This window comes from Poecile atricapillus, chromosome 16 (assembly GCF_030490865.1).
Source record: "Poecile atricapillus isolate bPoeAtr1 chromosome 16, bPoeAtr1.hap1, whole genome shotgun sequence".
Classification (NCBI taxonomy): Eukaryota; Metazoa; Chordata; class Aves; order Passeriformes; family Paridae; genus Poecile; species Poecile atricapillus.
The window spans coordinates 787,196-803,068 of NC_081264.1; the positions used below are offsets into that span (position 1 = coordinate 787,196).

The window sequence follows — 15,873 nt, forward strand, 5'->3', positions numbered from 1 at the left end:
TATTCAAATCACCATCATTATGCAAATAAGAACATCCTCATTGCCAAGCAAGTTTAAAATGGATGGTTGTTTTTTATCATGATGGATTATCTTCCTCCTGGTAGCAGCCACATGCACTTCAGAAGAGCTGTACAGGTCCTGGTTATTCTTCAGATTTCTTTTGCCAGTTGCAAGCTGCTTTTTTTTTGCCAGCAAGGATGGATTTTGATTGTTCCTCTTCCCTTCTATGCTGCTTGAAAAACAGCAGAACCAAGCTTTTCTTACCACCAGGGATTTTGGCTTCTTGGTTGTACTGAATTTTCATGTAACAAATAAAGTTATTCTGTGAGAGCCATTTTATTACATCAGAGCTGCCTCAAGGTAAAAGTTAATTATAATTCTGAAAACTGTAAATATAAGGCTGCAAAAGCCATCTTCATCTTTTGTCTCTGATGTACATGTTGTGCAAAAGGAACGGTAGCAGCAATAAGTCACAGAATTTAGCCCAAACACAGGCTCTCTGCTATCAAACTCATTTTAAATACTTAAAAAGAAATGGATTGTTATGGAGATGACAGTGTCACACAGATCTATTACTCAATTTGTTAGACTTTTACCAGGTTCCTCTACAAGCTGTGCAGAAAATGGCTAATTTTCAGTTCAATTACAGATACTGCAGATGAAATGCACTGCATCAGTTTTTCATGACAAACAGAGGAGCACAGTGAAACATGACTCTACAACTAATATCTGTTGCAGGACAATTTTTGCAGATGATGTTCCATTTAATTTAAGAAACATGAGTTCTATGAAATCAAAGAAATAAATTCATTAGAGTGCCAACTTTTTCACATGCTACAGGAATCTCTACAAATTTACCAGTGCCATCTATATCTAAGCCGATAAACCTTGAATTCTTCACTCAAAGAAAATGTCTACAATCTACCACATGTTAAATTATTTTTCATTTTTGCTTCTATAATATTTAGAAGACAAAAGGCCTGCATCAGAAATAGTTTTTTCTGTCCTAATCTTACAAAGTTTGATTAATGCAATGAACAATAAATTACAAAACCAATTCCTCTCATATTTGGATTAACTGCAACCTTCTAGGCCCTTTCTGTTCTGTTCTCTTGGTTTTTCTGCCAAGCATACTGAGGATTAAGAATTCAAAATAAATATCTGGAAAATAAATGCTCTGTTCTCTGCAGAGCCATGAGAGAATGTACGAGTTACAGGCCAGGCAGTCATGTTATGATAATAACATTGCTCTTATTTCTATTTACAGTTAATGTTACAGCTTCTGTAAATTAAAAATGCCACCAAACTCATTGAAACGGAATTCAAATCTATAAATAGCTGGTTTATGCACACTGTAGAGTTTCCAGTTCTATTAAGCAAAAACATTTGCATCCTCTAGTCCAGCAGCTCATCCTGAGCAGTGATGTCTGCATGCAAGCATGTGCCACAGGCCAAAATCTGCTTCCATTTATGTCTTTCCTTTTAAGATTGCTATCTTAAAGAAGTGGAACAGGATATTTTCTATGACCAGATCCTATCCCTGGCCATGTGTGTGTAATCCTGAAATAACAATCAGTTCCTAACCATGGTTGATCATAAGCAGTTGTCAGTGTGGATTATTTATCAAAAGATTGATTTTTGTGCATTCTCTCAAGTACATTTTGATTTTTTGAAACTCATTCTTTCAGTAAAGTTAAATGCCCCTCAGATTTCTAAATGAATGGGAAGTTTGTTTTAGAGTAGGTCTTCAGAGACACATGAAATCATGAGATTTAAACTACTTTTCTAAGTGCTAGGGGATAGGAGTTGACATTTTAGGCTTTTTATCTTTAAAATTAGAACAAAATATCTGTGATAGGAGGATTCTTGTAGATACCTAATGCCCGAGGGGAAGGCCTTGGCAAGGAATATTACATTTGCTGTAGCCTTTCCCAACAGCACTGGCTTGGAACTCCTGCTCCCATCAGCCACGGAGCAGATAATCAAATTTGTACTTGTAGTCTTAAGACAGAGCTAAATCCTGGAGTGCTGAAAGCTGCCGTGTTTGGGAAGGATCAAAGCCGTGCCCGTGTTTCTGTGTGCTGCACTTTGATTTAATTAGGAAAGAGGTGATCAGCCTTTACAGCACTGCAGGGGTCCTTGGATGGAGTTAATGAAGAGACAAAAGGTGCAATAAGCAGAGTTCTGCTCTGAGTCACTGCTGTGACAGGGGCAGCAGGGGAAGGAAAACACCTCCAGCCTGCCCCAAACCTTTACAGACACGCTGAGGGGAAAAGCCTCGGCAAATGCTCGCTGGAATGAAAATAGACAGACTTAAAATTGATAATTCCTTATCCCGGGCTGGGAAAAAGAACTAAATGACAACAAACTGACGCAGTCTACATTTTGTTTTAAAAAGCACAGTTGCATTTTAGAAACACAGACAGAGTAGGATGCTGAGCAGTTGTGTTATAACTCCTGTTTATACCAAAGGAAACTTTCTATGAAACCAGGCACATCTAGCCCATCTTGCAGGAGAGGGGATGTGCATGTCATCATATTTCACATAAGGCAAGAATGTATTGTTACATTAAAAATGGCAAAATGCCCCATATTGGGTAAATAATTTGGTTTGTTTTTTTATTTTTAAGGAAGGAACATGGTATTGTATTGCAAGAACCCTCTGACAGTTTGGATTTTTTATTTGGTTGGTTTTTTAAGGTGCTGGCAATTATAGAAGCTTTGGGGTATTTTCTAAACACTAAGGAAGCTGCACTGAAGAGCAATCCAGTTTTGTTTCCACAACTGATTCTATTGGTGGTATTAAGGGAAAAAAACCAACTATTTTAGAAAATGTAGCTGCACCCCTTAGATTAAATAAATGAGCTATAGCCTCTTTGTCATTATAGAGTTGAATTCAGTTGGAAAATTCTGTGTATTTCCCTCTTTTACCAGCGTGTTGTATTTCACCAATAACTCTTTACAAAACAGGAATTGAGACACCTCTCATGCCATCATCTTTACCTCTAAAACAACTTCCTTGCACAGCCTGGGATTAAAATTGTTTTTCCTTTGGCTAATACGAAGGTTGTTAATTCCTATAATGCAAGTGTTGTTTATCTAACACAGGCAAATAATTTACTTATTAACAATTAATTGAAAGGCTTTGCTGCTTAGTGTGTGCAGAGCGAATTGTTTGTGTCATTCTTAAATGACAAATCATTCCTTCATTGCTGTCGATTTCCCTGGCTGGAATGGACGTGTCCTTAACTGCTTGTGCTCTTTGCTTTGCTTCATTTTTGGATAAGCCAATAACCCTCTTTGCTGAGAAGTGCATGGCTTTCTTTTCTACCACTAACTAGAGAGAAATCACTTTTTTCCCCCTGATCAGACCATTTGCAAAGTTTAGCTTAATCTAAACCACTCTGTTGTGCTCTAAAATTGAAGCCAGTGATGTTTCTCCCAGTCCTGGTCCCCCAGGCTGTAATTTTGGCTGAGCACAGTGACTCTTCCTGTCCTGCAGCAGCAGAGTTACGACAGCACCACAGAACATCCTTCAGTTCAAATGTTGTGCCAAGCTCGCAGAGAGAGAGCACAACAAATAAATGAAAATGAAATCAGCTGCTCTTAAGTAAAATAAGAATTGCAGAAGGATGTAGCTTACCTTGTGAGCTCCATTTCATAATGACAGCTGGTTTATTACACCTTTTACAGACCATGTGTTTAATCAATATAAAACTCTAATAATGTAACAAGATCCTGCAATGTTTTCTGACAAGTACTTGTAAATTTTTCTGGAATACTTCTTGTTAAACAAAGATTAAATGTGGCTATTAAAAGTGGGCAATAATGTTCCAGGAAGAGCTTTATTTCTACACATGAAATGGGTACTGGGAAAGGATTGTTAGGCTCTGTAAACCTTAAAAAATGAGGTAGTGAGAGAATAGCTATTACTTCATATAAATAGTCCCATAAGCAAAGCTGCACTTGCCTTGGACTACAAGTCTGTGAGATTCTCAGCAGTACAGAAAGCAAACAAAAATTATGTTCTTTCCTATATATCAGCACTTCAGGTAAAATAGTCTGAATTTCATCAATTCCATGGTATTAATTGATACTTAATTAAATACCTCAACATGCATTGCTGAGGGTATTACTCACTCAGTAATGGCATCACTAACCTGGCAACCGTCACTTTAATTTTCTGAGTACAACCTGAAATGGTGCTGGACGAAAAAACTTGAAATGATACCGAACATAAAACCTTGAAATGCTGCCGAACATAATCGAGGTTTTAATTTGCTGTCTGAACCAATGAGTGCCAGATGATGAACATCCTCACTCCCAGTGATGATCAGCGACGCACGGAAAGTCCTGACCTGTTGTAACCCACGGTATGTGCCGATGTTCATCATAGAAGAAATCACAAGTTTCTGACCTTCCAACCAGAGTTAGAAGGTTTCAGTGCTGCAGAATAACTCCTTAATCCTTAAAAAAAATGCTAAGAGCATGCCCAAAGCTTTGATTTCTTTTAGGAAAGGAAGTGAAGCTGATGCCCATGAACAAGATCATCTGAGTGATAGAAATTGAGCATGTCAGCAATTTGCAGTCAGCTGTTAACCTTGTGGGTGAAACAGAATTCAGTGGGATAGCAAAAGCATTTCCCAGGTTTACCCAGACAGGTTTTGTGGCTCAGACCCCGTAAAACCCATTTTGCTGAGCTTTGAGGGGTCTGACACCTACATCTGCTCCTTTTCCCCTTAAAGCTGAGTCATAGCACAACAAAGAATGGAAAGCACTTGGGTCTGGAAGGAGAGAAAATAGAGCTGAACTGTCCTGCAGTGTTTGGACAACCTGAGAATCCTGCTTTTCTAGTTCTGTTGAGTGTGGAATATAAAACTGAGCTGGGAAAATCACTCTCTGTTCCCTCTCTGATGAATGTCTTCACCACTAGGTTCAGATGTCACTGCAGTGTCATACTCCTGACAGAGACCCCAATAGAAAAATGTAATTTTGCATTGCCACTGAAGATCATTCCAGACGTGCTCAGGAGAGAGCTGGATGTTTACTGCACATTGCCAGTTATGTAATTCAGTGTTAAATCTACATTTATGTGACTTGGAGATAAAGATTGCATTTGCTCTAATCCTGGGATAATCCTTGCTTATTTTTGGAAATCCTTGAAAACGAACTCTGCGACAAGATCTATCCATAGGTATTTTTAAAAACTTAAGATGATCAATTAACAGCAACTCTCTTTTTTGGCAATTCTCCTGGCCAAATAAAGTCTTTTGATGCTTATCCAAAGATGTAAGAGATAGCATTTTTCTCCTTGTGCAAATCACAAGCCAGACTTTTGAAGTTAATCATGGTTTAATGATATGTACCAATATGAGCTAGATGAGAATCAGGTGAAGTGCTTAAAACCAAGTAATAAAAGAATTCTCTCATAAAACACCAACAACTAATTTCTTCATAATATTATTGAATAATGACTTTGGAAAATACAGTACTTCAGAAAGATAATATTTTATTTCTACTCCTTAGACTTTTCATCTAAAAATATTTGTAACAACTCCTGATGCCTCTCTTCCAAGTGTTCAGAGCTAGTGGCAAAATTTTTTAGTTTTTTTCTTATTGTTGTTTTTTTTTTTCTTTTTTTTTTTGTAGTTAGCATGACAGCAAAGGATACAGTTTTCAGACCTCTGTGTAAGTGTATGAGTGTAGCAGCCCAGACCAGGAGAGCAGCAGTAAAGTGTCAGAAGGGAATGTCAGATCTGAGTCTGGGGCTGCATGAGCACAGCCCAGCCCAGGGAAGGAATATTCCCTGTTCTCTCTAATGCACTGCAGCTCAATGGCTGCTGTGGAAGGCTTCTCCTTCCAAACAACAAGAGATCCATGGATTGATGCTTAACTGATCATTTGGAAACATTGTGCTTACATGGGAAAAATTGTCTCTGGGAAAGACCTTTGTCCCGTGTGGTTTTTTGTCCTGGGGAATGATGCAGGCAGATTGTTTTGGAGGACAGAGGTCAAGCTCCTTCCCTGATGCTGTGGTGTCACATTAATGTGTGTTCTTATTATCTCCCTTTATTTTTTCTTCCAGTCTTGCTAATGTACATTCATTGCAGGTTCTAATCCCTCAGCTTTCCCATTTTGCATGCAAATTTGCTTCTTTTTCACAGGTTCTTGTTTTCAGAGTTGTTGGTTTGGGGATTTTTTGGTCACACATTCACAGAGCTAGTGTAACTTTCCCCTGCCCATTTCTTCTCCAGCAGCTCCAACTGCAAGGACAGCCAATGTTTATAGTGAGAAGGTTAAAATATTCTGGATATCTTCCGTTGCTTCCTCCCGTTTACTGACGCTGCAGTTTCAATATGAAATCTACTATAGTGTGGAAGCTGTTTGCAATATAGTGTAAGGGCTTCCTACCATATGCTCTCCCATCTGTGATAAGAATGAGGGCTTTGGAAAAAAAGCAAAATTTTCAGAGTGACTAGAGTTGAACTGCATGCAATTTCTGCCTGCTTTGAGGAAATCTTGAAAAGTAAATATGTGCATTATACATGTCATGAATTCTTCTGCCTCCTGTTCATTTCCCATTGCTGATCAAGCATTTTCTGTGTAAAAAGCAGTGGCTAGGATCCCTGGAGAATGAGTGGAAGTGGATAAAGCTCAGGAGCTTAGTTCAGTAATCAGTTTGCAGACACTTTAATTGCTCTCAGTGACTTTAAGCCCTTCAGTGCTGACAGACACTTTGGAGAGGGCAGGTACAGCTTTGCTGTACAGATGTTGAACTTACACACAAGTGTCCCTGTAACTCCTTTAAGACCTTTTGTGGAACCTGCCTGCCTTGGTTACCTCTGGTGTTTCCAATGGAAGTGAGGCCAGACAGGAAGAGCTCCATGGGCTGTACTGGACAGCTTAAACACCTCCTAAACAACCAAGAAACCCACAGAAGAAGGCAGAAAGATGAGCTGTTTAATCTAAAATGTCTTTATAGAAATTACCTTTAAATCTTACAAGCTTCTGTATTGCAAAGATCTTTCCTCCTGGCGTGTCTGATATCTCATCCCCCTGCAATGGAGTTAGCAAGTCTGCATTTGGAGGCAAAAGGATCACTGTCTTCTAGAGTAGGTTTGAATTTGGCTCTATGTAACTACTCATTTTGCAACACTGGATCTTCCATTAATAAATATTTTATAAAGAGTCAATAAATTATTAATCTCTAATAGCATTACAACATGGATATAATAGCAAAAAATGTAATAATCACTTTACTGTTGGGTATTACCTATAAGCAAATAACAAATTTCATTAGACATAACAATCATTTATCCGCCATTAAAAATTGATCAGACTTACACTTTATTGACCAACCCTAAATACACAGTGTGATCTAAAACACACAGAATTTGGTATGCAGACAAAATATTGCAGAAAAACATAGCCAATATTTTGGGCAACAACAGCTCAGCAGCCAACAGAGACCCACGAAGGCAATCAGACAAATATTTTCTGTATGACTCCCTAATTTAAGTAAGCCCATTCTTTCTGAAACCATATTAAGCAAGACAATCAGTCAGTGTGCTTTAAGGGACTCAGCTAACTACCCTCTGATATCTAGAAATGGAAAACTTTAAATACGAAAAGTTTTGCTTTTTCTTCTAATGCTCTTGGTTTAGCGTTTCCTCACGTCAGGTATTTCACTGTATTTTATACATTTATGATAGATATATAGTTCAGACACCAATTCTTGTCTCATTTTGAGGAGGAAACACGTTGTGCTCTGGTGCCAGGGTGTGCGGAGCCTCAGCGAGTGACTGCAGCACTAGGGGTCACTGGCACTCCATCAGTAGCCGAGGCTGGTGACAAACAAGGCTGGCTTTTGTCGCAGCCACGAGCCCATTTTCCTGGCAATTGCAGGAGTGTTGGTGCTGCCAAGCAGGAGACTGCTTTAAGGTGTAACGTGTGCACGCCAGCCGGCAATAAATGTGTTTATTCCCTGGCTCTTTGGGTTTCTCGTTCCTGTAAATTCTTGGGCTGCGCTGTTTCTGTGTGTTTGAGCTCTAAACTGCTCCACCCCTGTTCCGTGCTCGGGAGAATCCAAACCTTTGGATCCAGCTCACAGGGATCAGCCTGGGGCACTACAATTCTCTCACTGCGATGTCTGTGCAGCACTGGCTCCTTTTTTCCAAGAGATCCTGAGCACAGAACAGCAACTGGTTCTCAGAAAAAAAATTCTAATCACTGAGGATTGGCCCTCTACTCACAATATTGTGTTATAAATTATAATTAGTGTATATAATGACCCTTCCACTAAAAAATGTCACTTGATTAAGCATAAAAGTTACATTTTTAATGCTGTTAATAGAATTGCTGTATTTTCAGTATTTTTTCATATTGAAAAGGGAGGTCTAAGTGATGGATTAAGGGATCTCTGTCTTGGTTTTCCAGAAAAGGAAGCTGGCAGTACACGCAGACAAATGTTTTCATATCTCCAGAGTGATTTTAAATGGGCTTTGCCTTCCTTGCTTGCATCACATCAGCTTGTCTTTAGCTACATCTCAGGTCAGGCAGGGTAACATCTTCTGTTCTGCTGTTCCACATTACCTGCTCCTGCAAAGCAGTGAGCTTCCAACTGCTCTGCTGGGAATGTTATCACATTTCCAATGGGACACGCTGCCTGTGAGCACTGACATTCCATCGCTCTGCCCATGGTAACTTGGCACGTGTTGCTGCTTTTGTACCTGCTCATTTTCTCACAACATAGAGATGTTTCTTCTCATATTGACTTTTCCCTGAGGTGCACACATATTTTTTTGTTTATTTATTGAGTTTTCTCTGAGCTGGCCTCTGCATTTTATGTGTTTTGGTCTTTATAAATCATTGCACTTTACTGTGATATGAGTACAGTAACTTGCAGCCAGAGCAGCTTTTAAAATCCTACTGCCAGATGAAGCAGGTTAATATATTAGTTCATTAATTCAAATCAAAATGCCCCCTTAGATACACCTTTGCCAATATATTAGGCTGAGAAGAGCCTACCTATGTTGTGATAAGCTCCTTTGTCACTTTTAGAATGACAAAGGAAATAATTTGGAACTGAGATATTTCTGATTTTCATTGGAAACAAGTAAAGGAGAGTGGAAATGCTGGCATCATCTCCTTTGCCAGCGGCTGTGGACTGACTGCAAGGCCAGCAGCACAAAGCAGAGCTGTAGGAATGCTCTCCCCACTGGGGCTGGTGCTTGATCGTTCAGGGGATGGCACTCAAGGGGCACTGCCACAGACAGCAGAAATCCAGCTGACAAAGAGCTCTTGCTTTCAGCCTGGCCAAGGCTTTCCAGTGACTCTGCTTCTCTCATAAAACAGAAGCGGTACAAGGAAATCAAGTGACTTCATCTTTTATTTCCCTATGTGGTTTGAGTGAACAGATGAAAATTAACAAAGATTTAATGCTTCATCCTGCTGTCACTGAAACAAAAATCTAAGCGCTAGTTAATGTCAAAAAAATGTAAAATGCAGAAATTAAGAGGCAACTAAAGCGTGTGACTCAGTGTGGTCTTTGTGGCATCTCCCATTAAGCTGCTCTGATTTCCAGAGTGTTTCTGTGGGAGCATCACAAAGACACTCAGCTGTGACTGTGGCACAGCTGGCCGAGATGTGGGGTGCACCAGCACCCAAAGGAAGTCCCTTCCCCAAAGACTCTGTACCACACAAACAGAAGAGACCACAGGGAGATGTGATGAGGAAATATGAGATAGGAACATGAAATAATAACAGAACAACTTACACTGTGCATTCGAAATGGCAGTCACAGTACACCTGCTGCCTCATGGCTGCTAACTGTTTTGAAGACAAGACATGAAATGGTATAAAATTGCTGGGAGGTCAAGCTGATCATGCTGATGCCTTTTCATCTTCTCAATCTCTGACTCTAATTGCTCCTCTCTTTGCATGTTGTGCTGTTGCAACCCAGATAATCCATTTCAATGCCCTCTGTGCAATCCCATGCAAAGGAGGAAAAAAATAGGAGTAAAAATCTGTCTCTGTAAAAATCAATGGCAAGACATGCACCGACTTCAGCAGCACAAGGATTTTTCCCTCAGAGTTAAATTGAAAGTGAAAAATGTTTTTGGAGAAAAATACCTAGCTGCTCAAGTTAAAAGACCCAGTAACATGCCCAGCTCTTCCAGGTCTGTGGGCACTGAGAGACAATTTTTAAATACAGCTGGCTTTTAAAATGAATTGTTTGCTTTCAGATCACTAGGCATATTCTGTATTTCCATGTCTTTTTATCTATCTCTATAGATTTATTTATTGAGATATCTGTATATCTATCTATCTATCTATCTATCTATCTATCTATCTATCTATCTATCTATCTATCTATCTATCTATCTCTATATCTATATATTTATATCTATCTCTATCTATATCTATATCTATCTATCTATCTATCTATCTATCTATCTATCTATCTATCTATCTATCTATATCTATATCTATATCATCTATACCTATATATCTATATCTATATCAGGACAATTAGCAATTTTAATGATGTTAAGTTAATGTATCACACTGCAGATGAACCAAGAAATCTCAGGGTGAGGATGGATCTTTTCATTACCTTGTTGGGTCTGAATTAATCGGTTTTCTACCTTTTCTATTAGGTTGTGGGTTTTCAGGTCTCCCCACTCTCTCCCTTGTTTTCCTAATGCCAGTTCTTCCTTCACAATTAGTGCTGTTAATCACCCAGAAAAGATGAGGCATTCTTGCCAAAATAACATATTGCTAATGAAACAGGAAGATGTTTTCTCATTCTGAGTTGTCTGAATTGCTGTGATTTCCATGAGCAGTGCACAGGAAAGGTTTTCATCCCAGAAGCGTTGGCCAGGACAGAGTTTGCACAGCTGATGTGCTGTCACCTGCACTGGTGGGCACAAACTGCAACTGGAACACCCACTCTGCAGGGGGAACTTTGAGTGGCCTGACCCTCAGCAAAATGCCCACCAAACCAAAAGTAACATTATTTCTGGGCAGGGCAAGAAATGGGTGCACTTGTCATTTCTGAAGGGACTGAACACAACAGTTCATTCAAAAGTCACTTGGCTTTGAGAGAGACTCGAGACCCAAATCTGGTTTGTGGGGATAACAGGATGGTGGAAGATGAGGAGCAGGATGTTGACAAAATATTAAGTGTCCATTACGACCTACTAAAAGTCTGCATAGTGCTCTGGAGGGGAAAGGTATTGATGCATAAAATTTAATAATTAGTTAGTGACCTTTCAGAATTACTTTAAAAAACATTAAGGAAAAACTAATAATTATTTTTTTCTTCTCACAAGACCAAATTAAAAAAATTAATCTATTCAGTGAGTAGCAGCATCCCCGATGAAGGATCCTAGGTTCCCTAGTTTCTATATTTGGGCTGGAAAATGAAATAAGTGCTTCCAAGTCTGTTGTTTCAACAATGATGTTGCAAAATATCAAGAGAAGGGAAAGAAGCTAATTTTGCAAAAATAATATGGCTGGCATTAAAACTCTCTCTCAGTCTGCATTTCTGTAACAACTTCTTCCCTTCTCTCATTCTAGCTACCCTGAATGACTGCAAGGCCTTAAAAGCCTCTGCACAAACCATCTCCAAATGGTGCACAAATGAGCTGAGTGTAAAAGCAAAGAGGCAGAAACTGTAGAAGTAAAAAGAGAAGAGAATCTTGGTTTTTTTTCATTATTCCAGTGTCTTTTTTTCTTAAATTACTTTGGTAACTAAACTGCCCACACCTGTATCTGGAGAGAAAGCTCTTCCTTTGCACTTTTCATTCTTTGCAGAGACTTCTTTTTGAAGCCTGTTCACCAGAGCACAGATTAACTGGAATATTATCCTGGCACATTCCACCCTGCCACTGAATGAAGCTGGACACTGAGTTCCTCCTCCAGAGCATGACTGCTGTGTCTGGAATAGTGTTGTTGAAAAGAATTCTTTTATGTTGTACAACACTGCAAGGTTTGGCCACTACATCTGTCAATAACAGTTGTTTATCCTCTCTCAGGTAGAGGATATTCTGAGCTGGTACATTTCTGTTTGCAGCCGGTTCTAGAGATGTGCTTCATTTCAGCTCTAGGGAGCCTCTCAGGAGCTGGGAATCCTTCCAAAGCTGACATGAACTTCTGAAATGAATTCACACCACCTCACAAAACACAGCCTTTTCTCACTGCATGGGTAATCGTGTACTTCTCAGTGTTGGCAAACAGAAAGTGTGCAAAGTTTATTTTGATAGACTATTTACAGCTTCAGTGTTGTGGATGTTGATATACAGACGTATGTTTTTATTGTTCCCAAACATGTACTCCAGGAAGGAAGAAAATGACTATAAATTCTTGTAGCTACTTCTTGGGGTTTTTTGTCTTGTTTTGTTTTGTTTTGGCTGTGGCAAATTGCATTTTACTGTAATTCTATCTGCCAAGGATAATATAAATCTCGTTATTAAGCTTGACTAAATGTTTGGGTTAGTGTTGGTATCTTCTGCAATGGAAAACCTGAGGTCAGTTATCTTCCCCCAGCATTTTTGGAGACTGTTTTAGACCTAATGTCAGTATTTTTGCTGCTGGTTTTGAACATGTATGAAGTATTCCATTACACACCTTTCACATTATTTCCCTATTCCACCTGTACCGCACTGGATTTGGCTCACGACTGTTGCAGTGGCTTGGGGAGAGCTGAAAACACAACAAATTGGGATGAGGGAAGGAGCCAAAGCCTCTCCACGTGCAGTAGCACGCTCAGGCCAGTGCGTCCCTCCTGGCAGCCACAGGGATGCGGTGTTTGGATGCGTGTCCGTGTCCGTGTCCGTGTCCGTGTCCGTGTCTGTCCGTGTCCGTGTCCGTGTCCGTGTCCGTGTCCGTGTCCGTGTCCGTGTCCGTGTCCGTGTCCGTGTCCGTCCGTGCGGGCGGCTCAGGGATGCTGCTGGAGCGGCCGCAGGGATGCTCTGCCTGCCCGTGCTCCCGGAGCCACCTCTGCCCTGCCCTGTGTCCTGCCCTGTGCCCTGTGTGCTGTGCCCTGTGTGCAGTGCCCTGTGCCCTGTGTGCTGTGCCCTGTGTGCAGTGCCCTGTGCCCTGTGTGCTGTGTCCTGTGTGCTGTGCCCTGTGTCCTGTGTGCTGTGTGCTGTGTCCTGTGTGCTGTGTGCTGTGCCCTGTGTCCTGTGCCCTGTGCCCTGTGTGCTGTGTGCTGTGTCCTGTGCCCTGTGCCCTGTGTGCTGTGCCCTGTGTCCTGCCCTGTGTCCTGCCCTGTGTGCTGTGTGCTGTGCCCTCTGTGCTGTGCCGTGTGTGCTGTGTCCTGTGTCCTGTGTGCTGTGTCCTGTGTCCTGTGCCCTGTGTCCTGCCCTGTGTGCTGTGCCCTGTGCCCTGTGTCCTGTGTGCTGTGTCCTGTGTGCTGTGTGCTGTGCCCTGTGTGCTGTGTGCTGTGCCCTGTGTGCTGTGTGCTGTGCCCTGTGTGCTGTGCCCTGTGCCCTGTGTGCTGTGCCCTGTGCCCTGTGTGCTGTGCCCTGTGCCCTGTGCCCTGTGTCCTGTGTCCTGTGCCCTGTGTCCTGTGTGCTGTGTGCTGTGCCCTGTGTCCTGTGTCCTATGTGCTGTGCCCTGTGTCCTGTGTCCTGTGTCCTGTGTCCTGTGTCCTGTGTGCTGTGCCCTCTGTGCTGTGCCGTGTGTGCTGTGTCCTGTGTCCTGTGTGCTGTGTCCTGTGTGCTGTGCCCTGTGTCCTGCCCTCTGTGCTGTGCCCTGTGTCCTGCCCTGTGTCCTGCTTGTGTCCTGTCCCTGTGCCCTGCCCTGCCCGCAGAGGATGAGCCGGGTTCCAGCCCGGGATCGGCGCCGCTGCCGCCACGCCCGGGGGGAGCGGGCAGGGGCTGGGCAGGGGCAGCGGGGGAAGCAGGCAGGAACCGGGCAGCAGGAACCGGGCAGAGGAGGACGGGCAGCGGGGGAAGCAGGCAGGAACCGGGCAGCAGGAACCGGGCAGAGGAGGACGGGCAGCGGAGCCGTTCCGCGCATCCCCGGCCCGCCCCGCTCCGCTCCGCCCGCTCCGCGCCCCGCTGCCCGGGGATTGGGGCTGCCGGGCCGGCGGGGGCGAGGCGGGGCTTGGCTCGGCGTTGTGTATTTATTTGTTTGGCGGTGCTGGCGGTGCTGGGGCGGCGGTGGTGGCTCGGGCCGGGCAGCCCGCGGGATGCGGCGGGGCCGGCGCGGGCGGGCGGGCCGCGCCGCGGGGCGGGAGGTGCGCTCCGACCGCCGCCGCCGGCCCCGGCAGCCCTGAGCGCCTCCCGTGCGGAAAGTCGGGCAGGTCAATGAGGAAATCGAGAACTTGAAAGAAAACGAAAGAAAAAAAGAGCGCGCAGCACCGAGCCCCGCGTGTGTGGATGATTTCGGGGCTGATCAGCATCACCTATAGGGAAACTTGGGTGCCGGCCGGGGATCCGCCGCGCCGCTCCGCTCCGCTCCGCCGGGATGCGGCCGCTGGCCGTGTGAAGCGCATCCCGGCGGCGGGCGCTGCCCCGAGCCCTGCCCAGCGCCCCGCACCGACACCGCCTGCCTCGGGCAGCTGCGGCTCCGCGCCCGCATCTCAATCCAAACCGACTCCTTTGCATTTCTGGCGAGGAGAGGGGTGTTTTTCCACAGCATCATCTGTTTTGAAGAAAGGAGGGAGGAAAGGGGAGGGTTAATGCTAAAGAAGTAAATCTTCTCTGCGAAGGAGATGCCTTTTGCTCTTTCCAGATGATCGTTTCTGAAAATGTAGCCTCTCCAGCTGACCGCTTCTGATTTTGACTGCGAAGTGTGTGAAACTGATCCCTAAGTGCTCCACAAAGCGTAGGATGTCTGCTTCCGGGATTAGCAATATGGGGCATCTGTTGTCGCCTCTCCTCTTGAGCCTGGCAGCAGTTTTTTCCAAAGGTAAGTCTCCATCGCTTCTGTTTCCTCCCCTCTCTCTGTAATGCCTTGAGTGCTGATCCCCACAGCTCAAGACGGAAGGACCTGGGGGGAGCCGTGTGCTGGTCAGAAACACAGAGGATGTGATGGGGAAGCCTGAGTGGAAGGATCTTCCCTTGGCTGACCATGACAAACAGCCTGGCAGTTTCCTGGGGCATGTGTTCCTCCTTACTGTGCTTTCCACCGGGCAGAAGATGCTGCTGCTGAGCTTAGCTGGTAGCTCTGCTTTGGATTACGAAGGGTTTGTGATACAGAAATCTGAAATCCCCAGAGGTACAAGCTGTTGGAGTTGGCTGCCCCACCGTTATCTTCTGTGGTGTTTTCCAGATTAAAAATCCTGTATGTCAGACTAGCTGCCAGTGTTTTACTGGACCAGAGAAACAGGTCTGTAGTGGAACATTTAAAAGCTTTGATGAGATGCTGTAGCAGGTGTCTGATATCTTGCATGCAGAGTAGAGTTTGACTGTCCTGATGGCATCACTTCAGACAACTCAGTGATTTCTTCTTGGAGCCCTCGAGCTTGTTTACAGTTTGAATACTGAAAAGCAGCATACAGACAGAGCACATATTTTTGTATGCATTTAAAGCTTCCTCAGAACTTGAAAGTTTTCATCGATGGCCTCAGCCAGAAGGTGAATGCACTTTTGCAATACTTGATTTAGATGATTCTGAGCATTCCTGTGAAATACAAGTTAGGAGATGTATGCATTTCTTCGGAGCAGATACTGTGCACCAACAGTTATATTTTGGCAGGAGACAGAGTTTTCATGTGGTTAAGTCTTCAGAGGGGAATCAGAGCATATGCATTTAATCTGTGATTTTGCAAACATACTGGCAAAGAGTTCTTCTTATAAATATCCCTGTTAAAAAATGGTATTAGTTATTCTTAACACCCTTTTACACTTCCCGAGATCAGCA

At 43.2% G+C, this 15,873-nt stretch overlaps 1 protein-coding gene across 2 annotated transcripts in view; it reads left to right on the top strand.

Annotated features, from left to right (window-relative positions):
* The first annotated feature begins 14,179 nt into the window (after positions 1 to 14,179).
* TMEM132D (transmembrane protein 132D) overlaps positions 14,180 to 15,873 on the top strand; it is a 203,961-nt gene continuing 202,267 nt past the window's right edge. The window contains exon 1 of one of the 2 annotated variants that reach the window (XM_058851866.1): positions 14,180 to 14,919. In XM_058851866.1, coding sequence (XP_058707849.1) covers positions 14,841 to 14,919 — 79 coding nt within the window. In that variant the 5' untranslated portion in view covers positions 14,180 to 14,840. The remainder of the gene's footprint in view (positions 14,920 to 15,873) is intronic. The other variant, XM_058851867.1, reaches the window with a different exon arrangement.